General features: G+C 65.2%; 1 protein-coding gene across 2 annotated transcripts in view; it reads right to left on the bottom strand.

Annotated features, from left to right (window-relative positions):
* Window positions 1-283: 283 nt before the first annotated feature.
* AACS (acetoacetyl-CoA synthetase) overlaps window positions 284-19098 on the bottom strand; it is a 32417-nt gene continuing 13602 nt past the window's right edge. The window contains exons 5-18 of one of the 2 annotated variants that reach the window (XM_037511324.2): window positions 18039-18136; window positions 13987-14101; window positions 13738-13819; window positions 12169-12316; window positions 11777-11857; window positions 10610-10734; window positions 7118-7182; window positions 6902-7024; window positions 5926-6039; window positions 4379-4504; window positions 2506-2575; window positions 2274-2332; window positions 1660-1862; window positions 1101-1288 (exon numbers count right to left, since the gene is read on the bottom strand). In XM_037511324.2, the coding sequence (XP_037367221.1) occupies window positions 1151-1288; window positions 1660-1862; window positions 2274-2332; window positions 2506-2575; window positions 4379-4504; window positions 5926-6039; window positions 6902-7024; window positions 7118-7182; window positions 10610-10734; window positions 11777-11857; window positions 12169-12316; window positions 13738-13819; window positions 13987-14101; window positions 18039-18136 (1547 nt within the window). In that variant the 3' untranslated portion in view covers window positions 1101-1150. Of the gene's footprint in view, window positions 1289-1659; window positions 1863-2273; window positions 2333-2505; window positions 2576-4378; window positions 4505-5925; window positions 6040-6901; window positions 7025-7117; window positions 7183-10609; window positions 10735-11776; window positions 11858-12168; window positions 12317-13737; window positions 13820-13986; window positions 14102-18038; window positions 18137-19098 lie in introns of both variants that reach the window. The other variant, XM_037511325.2, reaches the window with a different exon arrangement.

The raw sequence follows: 19098 nt of genomic DNA, 5'->3' as shown, positions 1-19098 counted from the left end.
CGGCTTGCTGTGGCTTCCCGCCACCCGACCCGCGGCAGACGCGGCAGTGACAGCGCCGTGTGGACCTCAGCCCACCGCCCAGCAGCCGGCCGAGCCATGGGCACCCGCACCTGCCCGAGAGGCGCTGGCGGCCGTTGGGTCACTGGGCACTGCTGCCAGATACTTGGGGCTCAGGAAACGCCCCTACGATGTCTGCCAACCACTCCTCCCGGGCACAGCTGGCCGTGGCCACAACCGCGGCCGCAGCATCCCGGCCCCCCGAGAACACACAGCACGTCACCAGGCCGCGCACACTCGTACATGTTTGTTTATTGCATCAAGTTCCTCGCAGCATCTTTTTATAATCCAGAAGAAAAAATTCAGAAAGGCTTTTCATCTGCGCTCAGGTTAGAAATACACAAAAGTGAACATGAGGACGCAGGTCCTTCTTTGCAGGCGGAGCTGAGAAGCACGTGCAGCCGCTCCCACCTCAGCCCTGCCGAGCGGAGGCCCGTCGGAGGAAGCCGAGGGTCCCAGCAGCCGGGGCAGGGAGCCCAGCGAGGCCCCGTCCCCCGAGGCCGGGCAGCTGTCACCAGAAGATCCTCGGCCATCTCCACCTGGGCACACGGCCAAGGGGCTCACCCACATCCCTGAAAGCAGCACCACCCCACGGGTGGACAGACACCCGCCCACCAGACAGCGACATTCAAATTCCCTGAACCAGATCCTTTTAAAGCTGAAGTCGCTCGGTCTGGGGGGGGGCTTCCTTGTGCCCCCGGGGGGCCGTCTGGTTGGGCGTGATGCCCACTTCTCCCAGGAGCTGTACGATGTGTCCATGACACGCAGACTACGCAGGAGTGGTCAGCGGGGCGGGGCAGCGGTCAAGGTCGGGCAAGGTCACACAGATGCGCCACAGCGCACAGCCGCCCGAGGGGAGAGGGCCAGGGCCCTGCGCCGCACCAGCGCAGACGGGGCGGGGCGGGAGCCGAGCCCTCTGCAGGCCGAGCTCTCACCGGAGCCCGCTGGGTCCGCAGGAGCGAGGGATGTGGCCGGCCCGGCCCAGACACCACCGTCACAGCACCCCTCACACACCCCAAAGCGCGCCGGTGGTCGGGATCCCGCTGAGTAAGTTCTCGAACAGACAAGGGACGGTGGAGACGCGGGCGCCGCATCAGAAGCCCTGCAGCTCCGGGAGGTTCCGGTACAGATCCAGGGCCTCGGGGTTGGAGAAGGCCCCGCGGTGCTCCACGGCCTTCCCGGCGATGATCTGCTTCACGGCCACCTCCACCTTCTTGCCGTTGAGGGTGTACTGCGGGCAGAGACGCGGAGGGTCGCTGCAGGCCCCCGCCCCGCACACCCCGCCAGGCAGGCCCCCCCCCGCAGACGGAGCGGTCGCCGGCACTTCGGGCCACGCCTGGGCCGCCCCGGACCACAGGCTCGGCGCTCCTGGACTGACACCCGGGGGCGGGCCCCAGGGGCCGCGGGAGGCGGGGGCGCCTCCGGATGTTTGATTTTATTACTTGGCTGTGTTTTATCTCACTGGGCGGACCCTAGTTCCCGAAGGCGGGGACGGGGGGGGACGGAGAATGGGGGGGGCCGGGGACCAGGGGGGACGGGGACGGGGGGGGGGACACGGAGAACGGGGGGGGCAGGGGGCCGGGGGGCCGGGGGGCGCCCTACCGGGATGCCCTGGGTCTCCAGGATGAGGCTGGGCACGTGCCGCGCCGACAGCCCCCGGCGGATGGCGTCGCGGATGCCGCGCACCAGCTCGGGCCCGAAGGCGTGGCCGGCCGCCATCTTGAGGAAGAGGACGACGCGCTCCTCGCCGTCGCGGCTGTGCTGCGGCACGCACAGGCTGTCCCGCACCTCCTCGAAGGCCTCCACTGCGGGCGCGCGCGGGCGGGCGTCAGGCGGGCGCGGCCGGGCGGGGCGCACGACCCCCGGGCACGCGCCGGGGCCCGGCCGGGGGGCGCCCGAAGCCCCAGGGGCCGGCGCGCCCTCCCTGTCCGAGCCCCGACGGCCGCGCGGACCCCAAAGGGGCGGGGGCGGGGCCGGGGGCGGCCGCCCCCTCAAGCAAGGCGGGGTGCGGCCAGCTCACCCCGCGTCCTTAGAAACTCAATGGCCGCGGGAAACATCCCACCCCCAAAAAAAGGGCACGCTCCGGAGGAAGGGCCTGCCGGCCGGGGTCCCCCGCACCCAGGGCGCGGCCTCGGGAAGGCCGGCGCGGGCTCCGGGGGCACCTCCCCGGCGGGGGGGCTGGGGGGGCTGGGGGGGCTGGGCCCCGGGGCACCCACCGATGTTGTAGATCTCCGAGCTGCCGAAGCGCACTCCGTTGGGGTTGAGCGTGCCGTCGCTGGGGAGACAGACGGTCACCCACACACCGACACCCGCCCGCGCCCCCCATCCCCCCCCCACGCCCCCCATCCCGCCCCACCGCGAAGGCTCCCGCGGGGACACTGAGCAGTGCCAGGGCGCAGGACCCCCCCGCGCCTGGGGCCCAGGGCCGGCGGCCCGCAGGCCCCTCACCTGCGGCCCAGCATGACGACGCCGCCCGTCTGGGGGTTGATCCTGCAGTAGTCGCCGTGCGCCCAGACACCTGCGGGGGGGGGGGGCGGGGGGTCACCAGAGCTGCCCGGCCGCGCCGCAGCGGGAGGGGGCGCAGGGCAAGGCGAGGCCCGGGCGCAGGGCGGGGTGGAGCCGGGCCCGGGGAAACTCGGCCGACAGCATTGATTGCGAAGCATCAGAACGATCAAAATCATTCTAGGGTCTGTTTTCCATTTCTTTCTGCACTTTTACTAGATTTTTTAAAAGTAATAAAAAGTCAAAAAGTCAAAGGGCGCAGAATCCCAGCCTTGGACACCCTCCCGCGCGTGTCTCCACAAATTTTACACGAGCATCTCCCTTCAAACATTTACACAAGGGAACAGTATACACGCTTGAAAACCGCTGTTCTTCACTTAATGATTTCTGGGGTGCCCTGCCTGCACCCGCCGTGACTGCTGACATTCCACCAGGTCTGAATTTCAAGGTGATGCTGCCGGTCGCTGCCCGAGGCAGAAAGCCCTTGGCTGTCCTGCTTCTCCTTCATCAAGCCGTTCCTCACACAGACCAGGACTCTCGCCAGGCTGGGCCCTCACGAAACATCTCACCTGAGTTCACTCTGTCCGTGACCAGTAGCTCAGATCCCCCCTTTTTTTTGAATATCTGATACCATTCTCTTATCTGCCTTTGTCTTTCCAAATGTAATCCTATCTCCCGCTCACTCCCAGATAGCACTGCAGGAAGCGCCTATGAAATCAGTGAACTAGACCGCACTCTGGAAAGAGAAGGGCAGCAGAGCACTGCTGCCACAAGCAATGCTCTCGGCTTGGAGTTTCCTGGCAGCCAAGGCAAAAGTGGAAATAGGTCAGGTAGCAAAGTATTTGTTTTTCAACTAAGGGCTTCCAAAATAAAGTAATATTTATTCTGAAATTAATCACGGGAAATCTTGAGTATATAACAAAAAGAAACAGAAAAGACGATTTTCAAAGAGTGGCACTGCAGATGAAGAAACATCGCTTCTTACACGGATCCTCCAGCTGGGGCTGTGACCCTCCTGGCCTCCCTGAGGGCAGGGCTGCTGTCTCTCCCTCAGGTCACAGAGTAACACTCCTCTCTCTGCATGCTCTCTGTTCTGCCGCCGTCTGCCTGGCAGGGCCCAGTGTGGGGCTGACATGCAGCAGGTCTCAAATGGAGGCCAGGCCTCATCCGGGGGTGGGGCCTCCCGGGAAACTCAAAGGACGTGCAAACACCCAAGAAACAGGCGTGCGTACAGCAAATCCCTCCCCTGTGGCTTGTGCAAAACCAGATTACCTTTCTAGAGGCCACAGAAAGCCAGTACTTAGTATAAATAACCGTGGAACAGAAGGTTTGCTAAATCATGAATTCTGAGGCAGCAATAACTCGAGGCTGCTTATGAAATTAGCTACGAGGGAGGCAGGAATCGGAGCTGGAAAGGCTCCCTGCCTGGAGAGGCACCCGCCGATGAGCCGCCGGCGTAGGTTCTGCAGAGCCCCCACCACAGATGCACCCCACTCCCACCTCTGCAGGAGCCGGACGAGCTGTGTGACAGGCGGAAAAACTCATGCCAGGCCCCCTGCACACGCCACCTCTCCCTGACAGGGCCCCGCTCCCAGCAGCAGGGGGCCGGGCTCTGGGCACAGGGGTAAGGACTGCACTCCCCCCAGAGGACACTTTCCCAGAGGGCCGCAGGCGGCGGGACCCGCATGCTCGCCCCACCCGAGGAAGGAGCTGTGAGCAGCTCGGGGGCTTGGGGGGCAGGGCCAGAAAGGGGGACACAGAACCAGACACAATAGGCCCAGGCCAGGGACGGGGCAGCTTCCTCTGCATCCTTGCCTACCCGGGAACCTGGAGAAATATGCCTTCCGGTACTTGCTGCCGTTCTCGTCGTTCCAGAAGTGCGTGGGCTGGCAGGGAAGCGGCCTGGTGCACACCAGCTCACCGCTCTCGCCCCACACTGCCTGCCCTGGTGGGAAGAAAGGGGGAGACTGAGCACAAAGCATGGCTTGCTTCGCTCTCCCCCTCCCTTCGTTTCTCTCCCCCTTTCAGGTTCTTCATTCTCCAGTATTTCAGACACACACAAAGGGCAGAGCTGACCCACACCCACATGCCCAACTCCTTGGCACCCCGAAAGCCGAGCTTCCAGCCCAGTGTCTCCCCTCCAACCCCCCAACCTCTCTCGAATGCGATGCTTGTCCCCCACGCACTCTGGACGATGCACCTTGTCACTTGGGTGCTTCCAGCCTTTGGCTGTCTGCCAGCCTGACATGGGGGCCCTGCCCCCCGCTTTCACCACCTGTCATTCTCCCAGGGTGACTGGGACACTTTATCCCCTGGACACGTGCACCTGTTCTGCTCTCAATTTGTTTTCTGTTACAAGATACTGGTGCCAAGCACCTCGCCTGGCCTATTCCTCCCAGGAGAGAGATCCCCGGATCACGAGCCCCGGTAATTTCACCCCCATTAGCTTCTCCTGCTTTCTAAAACAAGCGGTGCTGAGGGGCCCCCGCCCTGCTAGGGAGACTCCCTTTCCAGGCCAGCCCGGTACAGGCCAGGGCGGCGGGCGGAGGCCGGGAGAGTGGGGTCCCCCTGGCCCAGCCCTTCCACGCAGAGGCGGCAGGATTACATCACAAACACTGACATCCCCGCCCCTGAGGAGACCCCGGTTCTGCCAGTTCCCCTCGCCTCAGCCCGTTCATTTCACCCCAGATGAGCCTGAGACAGAAGCCACATAGACAACTCTCCACACATCCCCTCCTGCACCCCAAAATGCAGCAGGGACCGAGCCCCAGGGAAATGGGAAGGAAAGTGTTACGAGCACATGGCGCTGGGCAGCAAGAGAGAAAGGCGGCTCGGGGAGCTAAGAGCCAGTTTCCAGGAAGGTGTTGGCAACGTCTCCCTGAACTGGGGGCAGAGGCCCTGGCCCCACTTCTATCATCTTTCCCACGTCCCCCCAAAACTTCAGGCTGGCGCAACCTCCCCACTTGCTCTGTCAGGTGACGGGAAAGGCAGCGGCGGGCGAAGGGTCCGAAGCCATGAACCCTGCACATGCCCCACATGCCCAGCCTGAGCTGAGGGGTGTGTCTGGTTTAGCCAACACCCCCACAGACTGAAGCAGCTCCCCAGGAAGCCTCCACCAAGGTCAGGGCACCCCCGAGCTTGGCCACCGGGGAGACCCAGGCTGCGAGTCACAGCTCTCAGGGGAGCCACGGGGCAGAGGCGGGAGTTGGAGGGTGTCAGCAGGCCTCAGGGACACCGGCCGGCCAGCAGGACGGGCCCCTCTCGGACAAGGTGGCTCTGGGGACCATTTCCCCAGCAGCCACAGGGCGAGCCCGTCCAGGCCCCTCACACCCCGTCACACAGAGAAAATGGTTAGTGCAGCATCACCTTCCTCGTTCCAGGCCTCCACAGCCATGCCCAGGTTCCGGGCCTGGATCTCGCCCTTGTACACGGGGATGGACACGTTCTGGCCCATGAAGCAGGAGATGATGTCCGTGCCACCTGCAGGAAGCGCAGAAGGGCCTCAAGATCCGGGAGGCCGAGGCGCGCGGCCACTAGCAAACACAGACCACCCCAAGGACACCTGCTCTCCCTTCTCCAGACCGACACCGAAACACTGCCAGGCGGTGCGGCTTCCCTGCAGGGAGAAATGGGAAGCAGCTGGGAACTGGGCGAAGCTCCCGGTCTCTGGGGGATTTACTGTTTTGACTGAATCTTCCCGCTGGAGGACGGACTAAAGGAACAGCCCCCGGCGGCCACGCTGACACCCAAGCCGCAGCGTCAAGGAAAACGAGGCTTCGCCCTCACAGAGGCCCCTGCGGCGCCGCCTGGGGCCAGTGACCAGCCAGGAGGGCTCGGGGTGTCGGCACAGGTGCGCCTCCACAGGCAGCAGGCACGCTGGGTGGCGGCCAGCCCCCAGGAGGAGGGTGAGGGGTGAAGGAGGCACACCCCAAACCTGGGCTCGGACACCGGGGCGGCGCAGACGCCAGCCGTGCCTTCCTGTGGTCTTTCCCCGCGACCGCACCTCATCATCCCACCGTCTGCTTTCTTCACTCACTCCTGAGCCTCGTTTTTATCTCCTTCGTGAAATAAAGGCAGCAGAATCCGCCAGATGAGCTGCTTTTAGCAGTTAACTGACAACTGCTGGGAGGGGTGGACACACGCATGGGGCCGCGGGCCGGACGGCGTGAGCAGCGTCCCCCGCCACCTTCTGGAAGGCGCCGCCGCGAATACGGAGCGGAGCCCAGGCCGGCGGGCAGTCCGCACGCGCCCTGGCAGTGCACGGGCCACTGCGCGGCGCCTCAGCCCTGCCCGCGCCCCCTGCCCAGGCACCCAGGAGCCCCGGGGCGCGCGGGGAGCGCACCTGAGATGGAGCCCAGGAGCACGCTGCTCTTGACGCAGGTGTACACGTACTCGTAGCTCTGCGCCTTCAGCGGGGAGCCGGTGGACAGGATCGTGTGGAGCGTCTGGAGGCTGTGGGTTTCCGCTGCGGAGAACCAGGGGCGTCATGCGAGTCGTAAGCCTGGGCTGCTCTGTGCAGAAGGGCGCCCGGGCAGACCTGACTTCTGGGGGGCCTCACCTGGCTTCAGGTTCTTCTCCTCCAGCACGGACAGCCACTTGGCACCGGTCCCCAGGATGGTGATGCTGCGGGGGGCGGGGGGGGAGCAGACACCTCAGGGCCACGCGTCTCAAGTCAGCGAGCCCTTCTGACCACGTGCGAGTCCAAGCCCCACCATTTTTCTGGGGTGAATGAGAGCGGCCCCCACCATGTTCACGAGCAGTGTGCCTGGCGCCGTCCCCCACCCCCCTCCCAGCCGCCGTGCTTGGGGCCCGAGGGAGCTGTGCCATCAAGGCCCCGGCAGGTCTACCCGGGGTCCACCTCCCGCAGGGTGGAGGCGGGGGTCGGGGACTCGCGCCGGCGCCTCCCCCAAGCGCGCCCTCCCTTCCCTGCAGAAATCAGAAAAGGCGGCTCTTCCCTTTTCAGACGTCCAGCATGTCCCCAACCCCCCCGGCCCCCACAGTCTGGTCAGCGTGACTTCAGAGAGCGCCTGCTCCCACATCCCACGTCCTCCCCCGGCCGCCGACAGGTAAGCGCTACCTTCCCCACCGGAGACGGACCCGCCACAAAGCCTCACGCCCTTGCCGCTGCGGAGCGTCCTCGTCTGATGCGAAAAGCAGGGCGGCCTGGGGCAGGACCCCTCCAAGCTGCCGTGCGGCCCCTCCTGTGCCTTCACCCTCTCAGGGCTCCCGGTCACCTGCCCCGCAGCCTGGGCCCTCCCAGCGGTGCCCGGGAGAGGCTGATTCAGGAGCAGGCGCCGTGGGGAGCAGGAAATGCACGGGCTCTCCCACCGTCCCCCACCCTGCATGGTGCACAGGCTCAAAGTCCAGCTCCAAGGATGGGGGTGTGAACCTGAGGGGGGCACGCAGTACTGTCCTCCGTCACCCCCAGCCACACAGATTCTGTCCTGCTCACCCCCTGCTGCCCCCCCAAAACCGGTGGCCCTCTGGTCTCAGGAGCGTGTGCGTCACGGGGGTAACTGTGACCTCCGCTGTGACCGGGCGGGAAGACGGAGCAGCACCCCAGTCCTGCGCGTCTAAAAACGGCACCGTCGCCTGTCAAGCTCCAGGGCTTGCATAAGACGGTTTAAAAACATTCGTTCATGAAGTGCCTTCTGGTGTGGGTGGGGGCTCTGCGGGTATTTTTAGCAAATACCCTTGGGAACCACGACACAAAGAATGAGGCTCAGCCTGGAGAGGCCCCAGCGCCCCACCCAGCGCGGCATCACCCCCGGCCGCCTCACCCGGCCACCCCGCCCCGGCCCTACATGGACATCTCCACAGCCACCCCCGCCCACAGGGCTGCACAGCCCGAGGCCCCAGCCCCCCACTTCTGCCCTCTCCACCACGGTTTATTCCCCAAGAGGGAACCAGACTGGGCTGTGACAACCAAGAACCAGAGCCCGTGACTCCCATCCGAAGGCTCTAAGGGCATCACGTTTCACTCAGAAAAAAACCCGCCCCCCAGCCCACCTGGATTCCCAGGGTGCCGGCCCCCCCATCAGGCTCCATCAGCCTCCCACACGGGGGTCCTTCCAACTCCCCAGACACGCCGCCTCGGGTCCAGAAGCTGTGCTCCCAGTCCTCCGAGGGGACCCCACCCAGACGACAGCGCCTCCTTTCTGGTCTCCTTAGCCTCGGCCCCAGTGCCACCCCCAGGACAGGCTCCACCTCGGCGGCCACTCTGCAGCCCTGGCCAGACGTGGGGGTGTGGGTGACGCTGGCTTTGAAGGACGAGCTCTGCGGTGAGTGTAACAAACCAACACGCCGTGAGCTTAAACTTACACACGTTCTATGTCAATTATCCCTCCGTAAAACTGAAAACCCAAACACTAGAGGCTGAGAAAACAACAAGAGTTTCAAATAATACCGATGGGGGGGGGGGGTGCATGCAGAAGAAAATTCATCTTTTACAAGAACTTTGCCCGCGCCTTCAAAATAGACTCCCCGTCAGCCGGTGAGCCGACTGACAGCAACAGAGACATCGCTCTCGAGTTTCCAATCTAAAATGTGGACGCACAGCACTGGATGCTGAGGGCTGTGCCCGCCCCACCGATGCCAGGCAGCTGTTCACCTGGGCGTCTGGGACCACCCCCCGAGCGCCACTTCATTTCAGGAGGGCGAAGTCACTTCGGCCAACGCCGTAACTCCTGCTGTGGCCACAACGGATGTCTGAGCACCCCGCCCGCCCTGCAAGGCTGCCAAGCCACCCCCTACTCTGCAGCCACGCGGGGCGCCAGGAGGCAGATGCTCAGTACGTGCTCACCAGCTGCACCGAGCCAGGGCTGTGAAAACACACACAAGAGCCCATACCCACCTGCACACACCCACGGGCACACACCCACCTGCACACACTCACGGGCACACACAGGTCAGGTACATGGACAGATGCCCACGCTCTCCCACTCTCTCATCTAATGGACACACACAGCTGGGTTCCCCGCAGCTCTTCATCCCTCAATTTCATCAGCATGAAGGCCCAGTGACACACTCTCCATGTTCTTCACACACACACACACACACACACGCACGCACGCTGTGTCCCCACCCGGGGCCCGGCTGGCATTGCGGATGAAGATCTGCAGCACCCCCATGCCGGGACCCCACCCACCTTTCAGTCTCATCAGGAGAGAAGCCCTGGCGACAGCCCGAGCCAAGTGCCAGGGTCTGCGCTGGGCCCGGCCGGGGGCTCTGGGGAAACAGCGGACGCCAAGGCCAAGACCAAGGCCATCAGTGAGCGGCTCCTTCTGTTCCCCCACCGGGAAGGGATTCCAACCAGTGGGGAGTAAAAGGCCCAGGTGCTGACTCCGCCCAGAGCCGCGGCCCCGGCACCCCCACCCCGGGACAGCAGAGGGCAGCAGTGACCCCGGAGGGACGGTGGTGGGGTGACTTGGCCGGCAGAAGGGCCCTGGTAGGATGTTCCTCTGCCGGTTCCTACCTGACCACGGGTCTGGGGTGGGGGTGCCAGGAGGCGTCCCACTCCCATCTCCACTGCTCCTGCCTCCGCCCCAAGGGCTCCCGCGCCCTCCAGCCCAGAGAGGACCGTCACCAGCACGGCAGGCCGCAGCCCTCCCGAGGCGTACGTGGCACATCAGGAGGCACAGGGATGGGCTGGGAACTCGAGGGGAACAGGGCGGGGACAGCTGGTGCCAGCAGGCTCTCCCCTCCAGAGGGTGGGAGAGAGAGGAAGCCCGCGAGGCCCTCGTGCAAGGCTGTGCTGTCCCCGAGCGGGTCTGCCGCGTCAGAGCCTGCCCTGGCTCCCCCAGCGTCCTGGCTGAGACACGCTCGCTGGCCTCAGGCTCCCCAGGGCCTGCGCTGCGATCCCAGGGTTAGCACATAAGGTCGTCTTCCCTCCACAAGGCCCTGTGGCCTCAGACCTCCCCCCCAGGAGCCTCTCCTGTCCCTTCCCGCAGGCCTGATGACTCTGGCACCTGCCCCACCCCAGGCAGACGCCCAGAACCCAAGGCTCCAGGAGATAGCACCAGGTCCGCGTGGTGGGGCTGCGGGCACCTACCCTATCCTGTCCACCAGGTCCCACAGCACGTTGGGGGTCGGCACCAGTGGGGAGCCGTCGTATAGGACCAAGGCCGCACCCGTGGCGAGGGCAGACACCATCCAGTTCCACATCATCCAGCCGACCTGGAACAGACCGAGGAGGGCGCGTCAGCCGAGGCTGGGCGGCCCCGAGCCCCTCACTCAGCCTTGCCGTCCTGCCAAGATCCCACAGCGGTCGAAGCCGCCCTTTCAAGCACAAGAGGCTCCCCCCCGTGGAGGGGGCGCGGGGTTTATGGCACATACAAGGTCACTGAGGTTGCTGGGAGTGTCTCCCTGGCCCTCACAGGGGTGGCAGGAGCATAGGGTGCCCGCTGCACAGATGGCCACACGCGTGGGGTGCTGCACTGAGCCGGCCGACCGCAAAAAGGCTCCCAAAAGCACCCAAGTCAGTGACATTGCCCAGCAGGAGGTCGGGCGGCGGGTGGGGGAGCCTCTGGTTGTGGGTGCTAGGCCTGGGAGACAAACAGCCCTGCACCTGGCCCCCCGAGGTGCCCACAGAGTCGGCGGCTACGCGTCCTTCCACAGGGGAGCATCGGAGCAGGACTCACCACCCTGGGAGGCACAAAGGTGCAGCCTCCACTGGCCACGCTGCTCCCACTGTGCAGCCTCAGGCCCTGCTGGGGGCCACGCTGGACCCACCGGCCAGGGACTGGCCAGGCACCTGCATGCACGTCCTCCACAGCTGCTGTAACAACCACCCGCACCCGGCCTGTCAGCTCAGACCCACCGTCCAGGGCTTCCTGGGTCCAGACCTGGTGAGGTGCCGAGGCCGCGTCCCTCCACAGCTTCGGGGACGTCGTCTCCCCACCTCCTCCAGCCTTGGGAGGCACTTGGGCTCGTGGGCCCGCACCACCCCCACGTGATCCCACCTCCTGCACCCCTCCCCAGGCCTCCACAAATTCCTTTTCTGTCTGGATTGGCCAGAGGCGCCTTCTCGTGCGCAGGTAAGAGCCAGCCACGGGCGGCCCATGACTCCTCCCGCGCCTGCCCATAGGACAGGTCAGGTACAGCAAACGCCTGTGACAGCAGGCCCGAGGCGGGAGGGACACCAGGGCCCTGGGGCAGGATCTGCCTGTGCAGGAAGGAAGACTCCCCGAGGGCCAGCGGGCGCCGCTCACCCACTCACCGTGGTGTAGTACAGGAGGATGTCGGCGCTGCCCATGTCCCCGTGCAGCATGTGCTCCTTCAGGTGCTGGATCAGGGTGCCCTGGGGAGAGCAATGCGCTGCGTCTCCTGCTCTCAAGTCTGTCTGGCTCTTTGTCAAATGCTGGCGGGGCCATCTCCACTGTGGTCCCCCCCAAGGGATCTTGCCCGCAGCGAGCCAGTCAGCCCCTTGCCGGGCCAAGCGCGTGACGGAGAGCTCAGCACATCTCAACGCCGACGGGGCTGCAGCCACCCTGTGGACTCAGGTCCAGACCTCCCCCGCACCCCACTTGAGGAGGGCTGCACCCCAGCATCTCAGGGCCAGGAGTCCTCCTGCACCATCTCAAGGCCCGGGAGCGCGGTGGGCAGACCTACCCCAGCGGAGTGCACCATGCACTTGGGTGCCCCGGTCGTGCCCGAGGAGAACATGATGAAGAGCGGGTGGCTGAAGGGCAGCTGCTCAAACTCCAGCTGCGGGGGCTGCTCCCCGATCCCGGTGGCGAGAAAGTCATCCAGAAACACGCTGTGGGCGGAGACATAAGAAACGGGCCACGGACATTCCCGAGCGCTGCCTGCACCGTCAGACCCGTCAGACCTGGCAGACCCGGCCACCGCTCCCCGCCACGCCCACCAGGGGAGGCCCCGACCTCCAGGGAGGGACGGGGCCGCCACTTTGCCCCTCCAGAGACCCGGGGCCTCAGGACTCTTGCAGACTCCCCGAGCCTGTGGAGCCAGCCTCTCTGTGCCTCCAGCCAGCGCCCCGGTTTGCAAAGGGAAGCAGGAGTCCCGTGGTCAGAATTCTTCCCCTTTCCCCGGAGGGCTGGGGAGGGCGCGGGGCAGGCCCCTGAGCTCTCCCAGCACAGGAAGGTCACAGCACCGAGCAGGCCGAGGCCCCAAACTGCAGCCGCCACAGCCAAATGTGCCGAGGAAAGGGGCTGGGCAGGTAAACGCCTCCTGTTGTCCCAAATCCACCAACCCCGGGGGAGCAGCGGCTCGAGACAAATATTTGCCCAGGGACAAATGAAGGCCGCCTATGGGCCGTCACCTAAGGGGTCTGCCAGCCCGACCCAAGGCTAACACGCGGCGTCCACGCCCAGGGCCCCGCCAGCGGCTCTGCTTTCTGAGCAAAAACAGAGCTGCGGCAGCTGCTGCCCAGCCGGGAGCGGTGCCTTCTCTGTTCAACAGCCACAGACATACCCACCGGGAGCCCCGGCCTGGCCTGCCACAGGGTGAAGGGGAGAAAAAGAGGGGGAAGTCCAGCTGCTCGCACAAGCAGAACTGCCTCCCCCAAGGGGACATGAAACCGGGCCTGTGGCGGGGCTGGGCGCAGAGGGGGCCGGGACGGCCGGGAGGCCTTCAAGATGAGGGTGGTTCAAAAAGGGCGCCTGGAACAGTTCCTCTCAGCTGCAGACAACAAAGCCCCTGGCCAGAGTGCCTGGGAGCCGTCCATGCGGGGCTCTGTGGCCAGCTAGTGCCCCCCCCCCCGCTGCCACGCGGGGCCATTACATGAAGCCCAGGCTGATTGGGCACTTGACACTGAGAGACCCTTCCCTCCAAACGGCCTGTAAATCGCAGTAAATGGTGATTATTTCTGTTGCTCTTCTAGAAAATGGAAAGCCCAGAGGGTGGCCGCCTCTCTGGGTCTCCACACACATGGCCACGGCCTCGGCTGCCCAGGAGGAGAGCGGCCACCCACACTGGGGGGGGGGGGCGGTGGGGTGACGTGGGCCTGGATGCTCCGGTTTTCTGTTCATTATTGACAGACCCAGAGGACGAGCTGTGTGGCCACGGGTCCTGCTGTGTGGCCACTATCCACCCTGGCGGGGGCCCAGCTCCAGGTTCCTCAGGGGCCGATCGGCACGTGACGGGGTCACAGGAACCTCCCACGCACCTGAGGGGCCCAGCGGGGCTGCGCAGGCTCCCCCGGGCAAGCGCCCCGCTTACCTGTTTGGGATCTTGGAAATGTCTATCTTCTCTCTGGGGGCGAGGTAAGGGATCACCACCACCTTCCTCAGGTCCGGGAGGCCTGGAGGGAGGAGAGCGGGTTGCAGGACTGGGGGGGCGGGGTGCTCGTGGCCGCCGGCTTTTCTGGATGAAAGGTGATTCAGCCGCGGGACAGGGCTCGCGGAGGTTTCTGGAGCTCGCAGCTCGCAGGGCCCACGGTCTCTGGGGCTCGTCCCCACACCCACATACCTTTCACCACCCGCAGCAGCTTGTCCAGGTGGCCGTGCCCCTTGCCGTTGTACTGCACGGCCTCCACCGAGAAGATGAGCTTTGGCTGGATCTGGGAAAACCGGTCCAGGACACCCTGGAGGCGGAAGGAAGGGTGGGCCTGGGCCGGGCAGGGCCCTTCACCAGCCATGGGCACGCAGTGGGGTCGTGCCTTCGCTGCGCCTGCACCCCTCCCCGTGGGCGCGATGCCGGCCAGGAGGGCGGGGCGTGCCCCCCAGAGATGTCAGCACTTGCAGTGCCAATATCAAACACCAGGACTTCCAGACACACTGCAAGACCAGACTCAGCTTATGGACCAGGAGTGCTGGAGGCCCATCCGCAGCGCCGGCCAGACCCCACAGCGCCAGCCAGACCCCACAGCGCCTGCCAGTCCCCATGGCACTGGCCAGACCCCACAGTGCTGGCCAGACCCCACTCTGCAGGATTTGCCTTCAGACGACCGCAGCACCAAGGAGCCTCCACACCTCAGTTCTGTTCTAGGTTTCACTTAAGAGGCCCTTCCGTCCCCTGAAGGACACTTTCGGCCAAGCAAAGTATCCTGCAAACGTGGACACAGGTAAACAAACCCATGTCCAGAACAGGCTGGCCGCGCCCAGGTGCCCATGAGGACCCGTAGCCTGCCGCCCCGCCCAGCCTCCTCTTTCCTGGAAGAGGACGCACCTGCCACGCAGGTGCTGAGCTTGTTCCTGGAGCTGGTGCAGGACAGGTGTGGCTGTGGCACACGCCCCCACCTGCTCTGCTCCAGGGTGACAGCCGTCCCTGGCCTGGGACAGCTCTTCTCCCCCAGGCCCCTCCGGCCTTTCTCAAGCCCAGACCTCGGTGGGGCCACTGTCAGCCCCAGAGGGTGCCCCGAGGAGGCATCTCCCAGACCAGCTCCGCTGTGCTCTCGGAACAGGAGGCAACGAGGACGAGGGTCTCCAAAGCAGAGGCCTGGGCCTTGGCAGGGGAAGACGAGAGTCTCAGCGACACCAGGGCAGCTCTGGCTGCCACCGAGGCTCAAGATCTCTGAGCAGCCCCAGGCTGCAGAAGCCAACACCCCCCAGCTGCTTCCAACCCGAACACGGTGCCCAGCGACCCCCAAGCAGGAGGCCAAGGCCAGCATGGGGCTGTGACAGCCGGCGGGGGGCACGTCCTGTGAGCCATGCAGGCACGCACAGGGCAGCCCAGGATGCAGCGCGGGGCAAGGGCCCGGCTCTCAGGCTGGCCTCCCCCAGAGTCCTTGGAAAAGCCACCAAAAGTAAACGTTGAAACAAAAGGGAAGAAGCAAATGGGGTGAACAAAGCAGAACCGAGGCCCTGGTGAGGCAGGAAGGCGGGAACCAAAGAGCAGAGCCCGCCAGCACCTGGCCATGCCCCGCAGGCAGCTGGGGGCGGGGAGCTGGGCCAGTAGATGGCAGGGGCAGGGCGAGGAAGGGGGTGTCCCGCCCGCCCCTCCCGGATCAGCCCGCTGCAGACTCGCACGTGCCACAGCCACTGAGCGGGGGCCCTGACGGTGCAGGGGTGCTCTTGGGAGTTAAGCAGGTGTGCGAAACTCAGAAGGACCACGACACTCGGGTCCCGGGCTGGGCCCACAGCAGTCCTTGGGAGAGCTCCCTGCTCCCCAGCTGGCCTACAGTGGAGGCTCTGGCTCACTGGCCGCCCAGGTCCCCGCAGGCAGGTGCTGGGGTCCACCTGGGCGGGCCCGGGGCTTCCCAGCGGGGGTGGGTGCTGTAGACGGAGCCGCACGGTCACCAGCAGCTCACACATCCACCAGCAGCCCGATCGCACTCCCTGAGACGATGCCACGGGCCACATGCCCACCTGCCTGCAGGACAGAGGCCCCCACGCCTGCACCCCCACCTGGGCCCGAGCTCAGGCAGAGTACCGTGCTTGGGAAGGAGGCGTGGGCACTGCTGTCTTCCAGGCCGACAGGCTCTCCCTGGAGGCCCAGTGCCGCCCCTGCGGATTCCCCTCCCGGCACCAGCCGCTGCATGCGGAGCGGAGCCAGCCTGCCCCCTAGCGCGCCTGGCACAGAAGCAGCTCCAGGCACAGCCACGGCTCCAGGAAGCCCTGGCTGGCCTGAAGCCAGGGAGGGAAGGCCTGGGCGCGGAGTCCCCACCAGCAGCCCCGGCATGGGTGGCAGGAAGAGGCCACCCAACACGGCCTTCGTCACCCTCCCCACCCCCCGCCTGGTGGCTGCGACACACCCCCACACCCGAAATCCAACCCAGGAGCTCTCCTCTCTGCCAAAGCTTTAGTCAGGGTCCTTCCAGCCCTGGGGGGCCATGACCAGGCCCCCGGCCACATGCCACCAACCTGGCCAGTGGCTTTGAACAACTTAGAAAGTTCCAGTGTAATTCAAAACAGCCCCTCCTCCCAGGGCCTCCCTGGTGGCGCAGGCGGTTGAGCGCAGCACTGTGCTGTCCGCAGCTTCTGCAGTGCCGGTTCAATCCCTGCCGGCTGCAGAGACACCCACATGGCGCGGCAGACCTCTCCGGTCTCCCCGCTGCTCCCCTCAGCAGTGTATTTCATCAGTCTGCCTGTTCTGTTCCCCACTCTGTCTCCAGTGAATCCTCTCACCCTCCCGCACATCTGGCCTGTACCCCGGTTCTTGTATAAATAAATAAATCTTTAAAAAAAAACAGCCTCCCCCAACAGGCAATGTTCACAAAGTTGTAGAAGGGGTATCCCAGGCCCCGCAGGATTCACACCACCGCCCTCATAAGTGCCCCCGTTGGGTGCTCAGACCCAAGGCCCTTGGTCAAGGTCACCGGACCAGGAAGCAGCAGAGCCAGAGCCAAACTCGGGCGGGAGGCCGCCTGCCTAAACGGCCCCGCCACCCTGCCCGTCCCCAGCCCCCAGGCCCTCCTCCCCACTCCACAACGCAGCTGCCAAGGGGCCAAGAGCACCAGCACCCAGGCCCGGAGGCCACCTGGGCAACCATGAGGAGCCCCATGGGGCGCTTGAACCCCCTGCCCTGGGCTTGGCAGGGCTCCAGCCTCACCCCACTGGGCTCGGACTGGCCTGGCCAACCCCTGAGCTTCTCCAGGCCTGAGTGGGAGAAGCTTGTTTGCTCCTCGTCCCCACGGGGCGGGGAAACAGGACAGATCTGAAACCCTGACCTTTCCAGGCCAGCCAAGAGATGAGAGCTTCAAGCCCAGCTTCAGGCTGGGGACAGCCTGACACCCACAGAACGCCCGGCTCCACCGGCCAGGGCTGTTCGCCGGCCCTCCCACACGCCCAGCCTTCCCCTCCACACCTCCCTCCCTGTTGCCCCACTCTGCATCCAGAGGGCACGAAGCTCACTCAGGGCACACAGCAGCAGAGCCGGGCACCCGTGCCCCCGCGCACTGGACAGCCTGGACGCAAGCCACAGGGTGGGCAGGGGGAGGGGCGGGGTGTCAGGGCCGGAGGCACCTGTGTCCCTCCTGGGGGCTGTCCTGTGCTCCTGAGCGTGCCTCCTCCTCCCCAAGGCTCAGGGAGAGGAAAGGCCTGGCCAGGGAGTCCTCTCTGCTGCTGCGTCCCTCCCCTGCAGGGGCCACTCTGGGCAGCTGTGTGCACCCTGGGCCCGTGAGGCCCCCTGTTTATGTGGACCAAGTGGCCCGGCCTCTCCCACACAGCACAGGAAGCACAGCCCCAAAGCGGGGGATGAGAAAGGGCGGCCGGGATGCTGGGATTCTCGGGAAGGTCTGTGGTGACACTCAGAACCAATCTGGAAAGCCGCCCGCAGGGGCTCAGCATCTAGACACGCTCACGGTCAGGAAGCCAAAGCGGAAGGCGCCCCGGCCCCGGCCAGCCAGCGAGCACACCGCCGCAGGGGCGCCAGGAGGAAGAGAGCGAGGTCCCTCGGGCTCCCCGCCTCCACTGTCCTCACCCCCGGCCAGGGACACCGTCTGCCTCCAGCCTGCCCGGACCTGCCCCCTCTGATCCCCAAGCCCATCAGTGGGCGGAGCCCGACCCCGGTGATCCCCCTGTACAGCGACCCCCAGGCACCCTCGGGCACGGGGCGGCACCACAGGTGGGACCGGGACTCACATTCACTCCGAAGTCTGGGGACGTGGAGCTCCAGATGGCGCCGATGCTGGCTGCAGCCAGCATGGCCTCCACGGCGTGCGCGCTGTTGGGCAAATAACCTGCCAAAGGGACACAGGGACAAAGTCTTGGGTTCTGGGTTCAGAGTTCAAAATGTACCTCCAGAGGAAGGGGCAGGAAGGGGGGCCGGCTCTGTGCCCACAGAGTGCAGCCAGCCTCACCCCACCTTCCCCCAGCTGCCTGGGTATCACCCAATCAGATGGCCTGTCACCCACCACCTTCTGTCCACTTCCTGCCGTCACGCCGTCCACTCCACTCTCCACACTGACCAGCGTCAGCCCTGTGGAAGGCATGATCCAGCCTCTTCTCTGCCCACTCGGCCTCAGCCACGGGGCGTCAGACCCAGTTTCACATCTCCAGTTATCTCAGCTTTCCCGCCTCGGGGTCTTTGCACAAGCTCTGCTCTGCCTGAAGCCCCTGCACACGCGCCAGCCTGCCCCACACCGGTGGGCACATCCTTCAGCCTTCACTCAGATGGAACTTTCCTAGAGACACCTTCTCCAAGGCCACCATCCTAACTCAGGTCCCCCTTCAACACCCACAAAGCACACTGGACGTCTCCCTCATCAAACACCCCTTAATTATCACCCACGTAGAATCATCATCATAACTGGCTGCTTATTGCCTGGTTCCCATGTGAGGGCTGATATTTTGTCTGCCTTGTTCTTTGCTCCACCAGGCCCAGCTGCTCTCAGGTGCCTACTTGACCACAAGAGTGGGTGTTTGCTTCTCAGGCCATCAGGGTACCAAGAGGCCGGGATCCTGCACCCCCAGCCCCACCCCAGGACTCCCCCCCATGCCCGGATGCGGAGCTGAGACCCATGAAGCTCTGAGTATAAACCCAAGGTCTCAACAGGGCCCCGGCCTGGGGAGCAGGACAGCTGGCTGCGGAGACCCCAGACAGCCAGGGGGTGACGCCCGAGCTGGCCAGACCGCAGCCCTGCACAGCGCTCACTCCACACCCCTCCGCTGATTCCTCACGTGGAATCATTCCCTGGTGCTC

Source organism: Talpa occidentalis, unplaced genomic scaffold (assembly GCF_014898055.3).
Source record: "Talpa occidentalis isolate TD23 unplaced genomic scaffold, MPIMG_talOcc4v2.1 talOcc4.14, whole genome shotgun sequence".
Taxonomy (NCBI): Eukaryota; Metazoa; Chordata; class Mammalia; order Eulipotyphla; family Talpidae; genus Talpa; species Talpa occidentalis.
The sequence above is the reverse complement of the archived record's forward strand: the minus strand, read 5'-3'. Positions and strand labels throughout refer to the sequence as shown.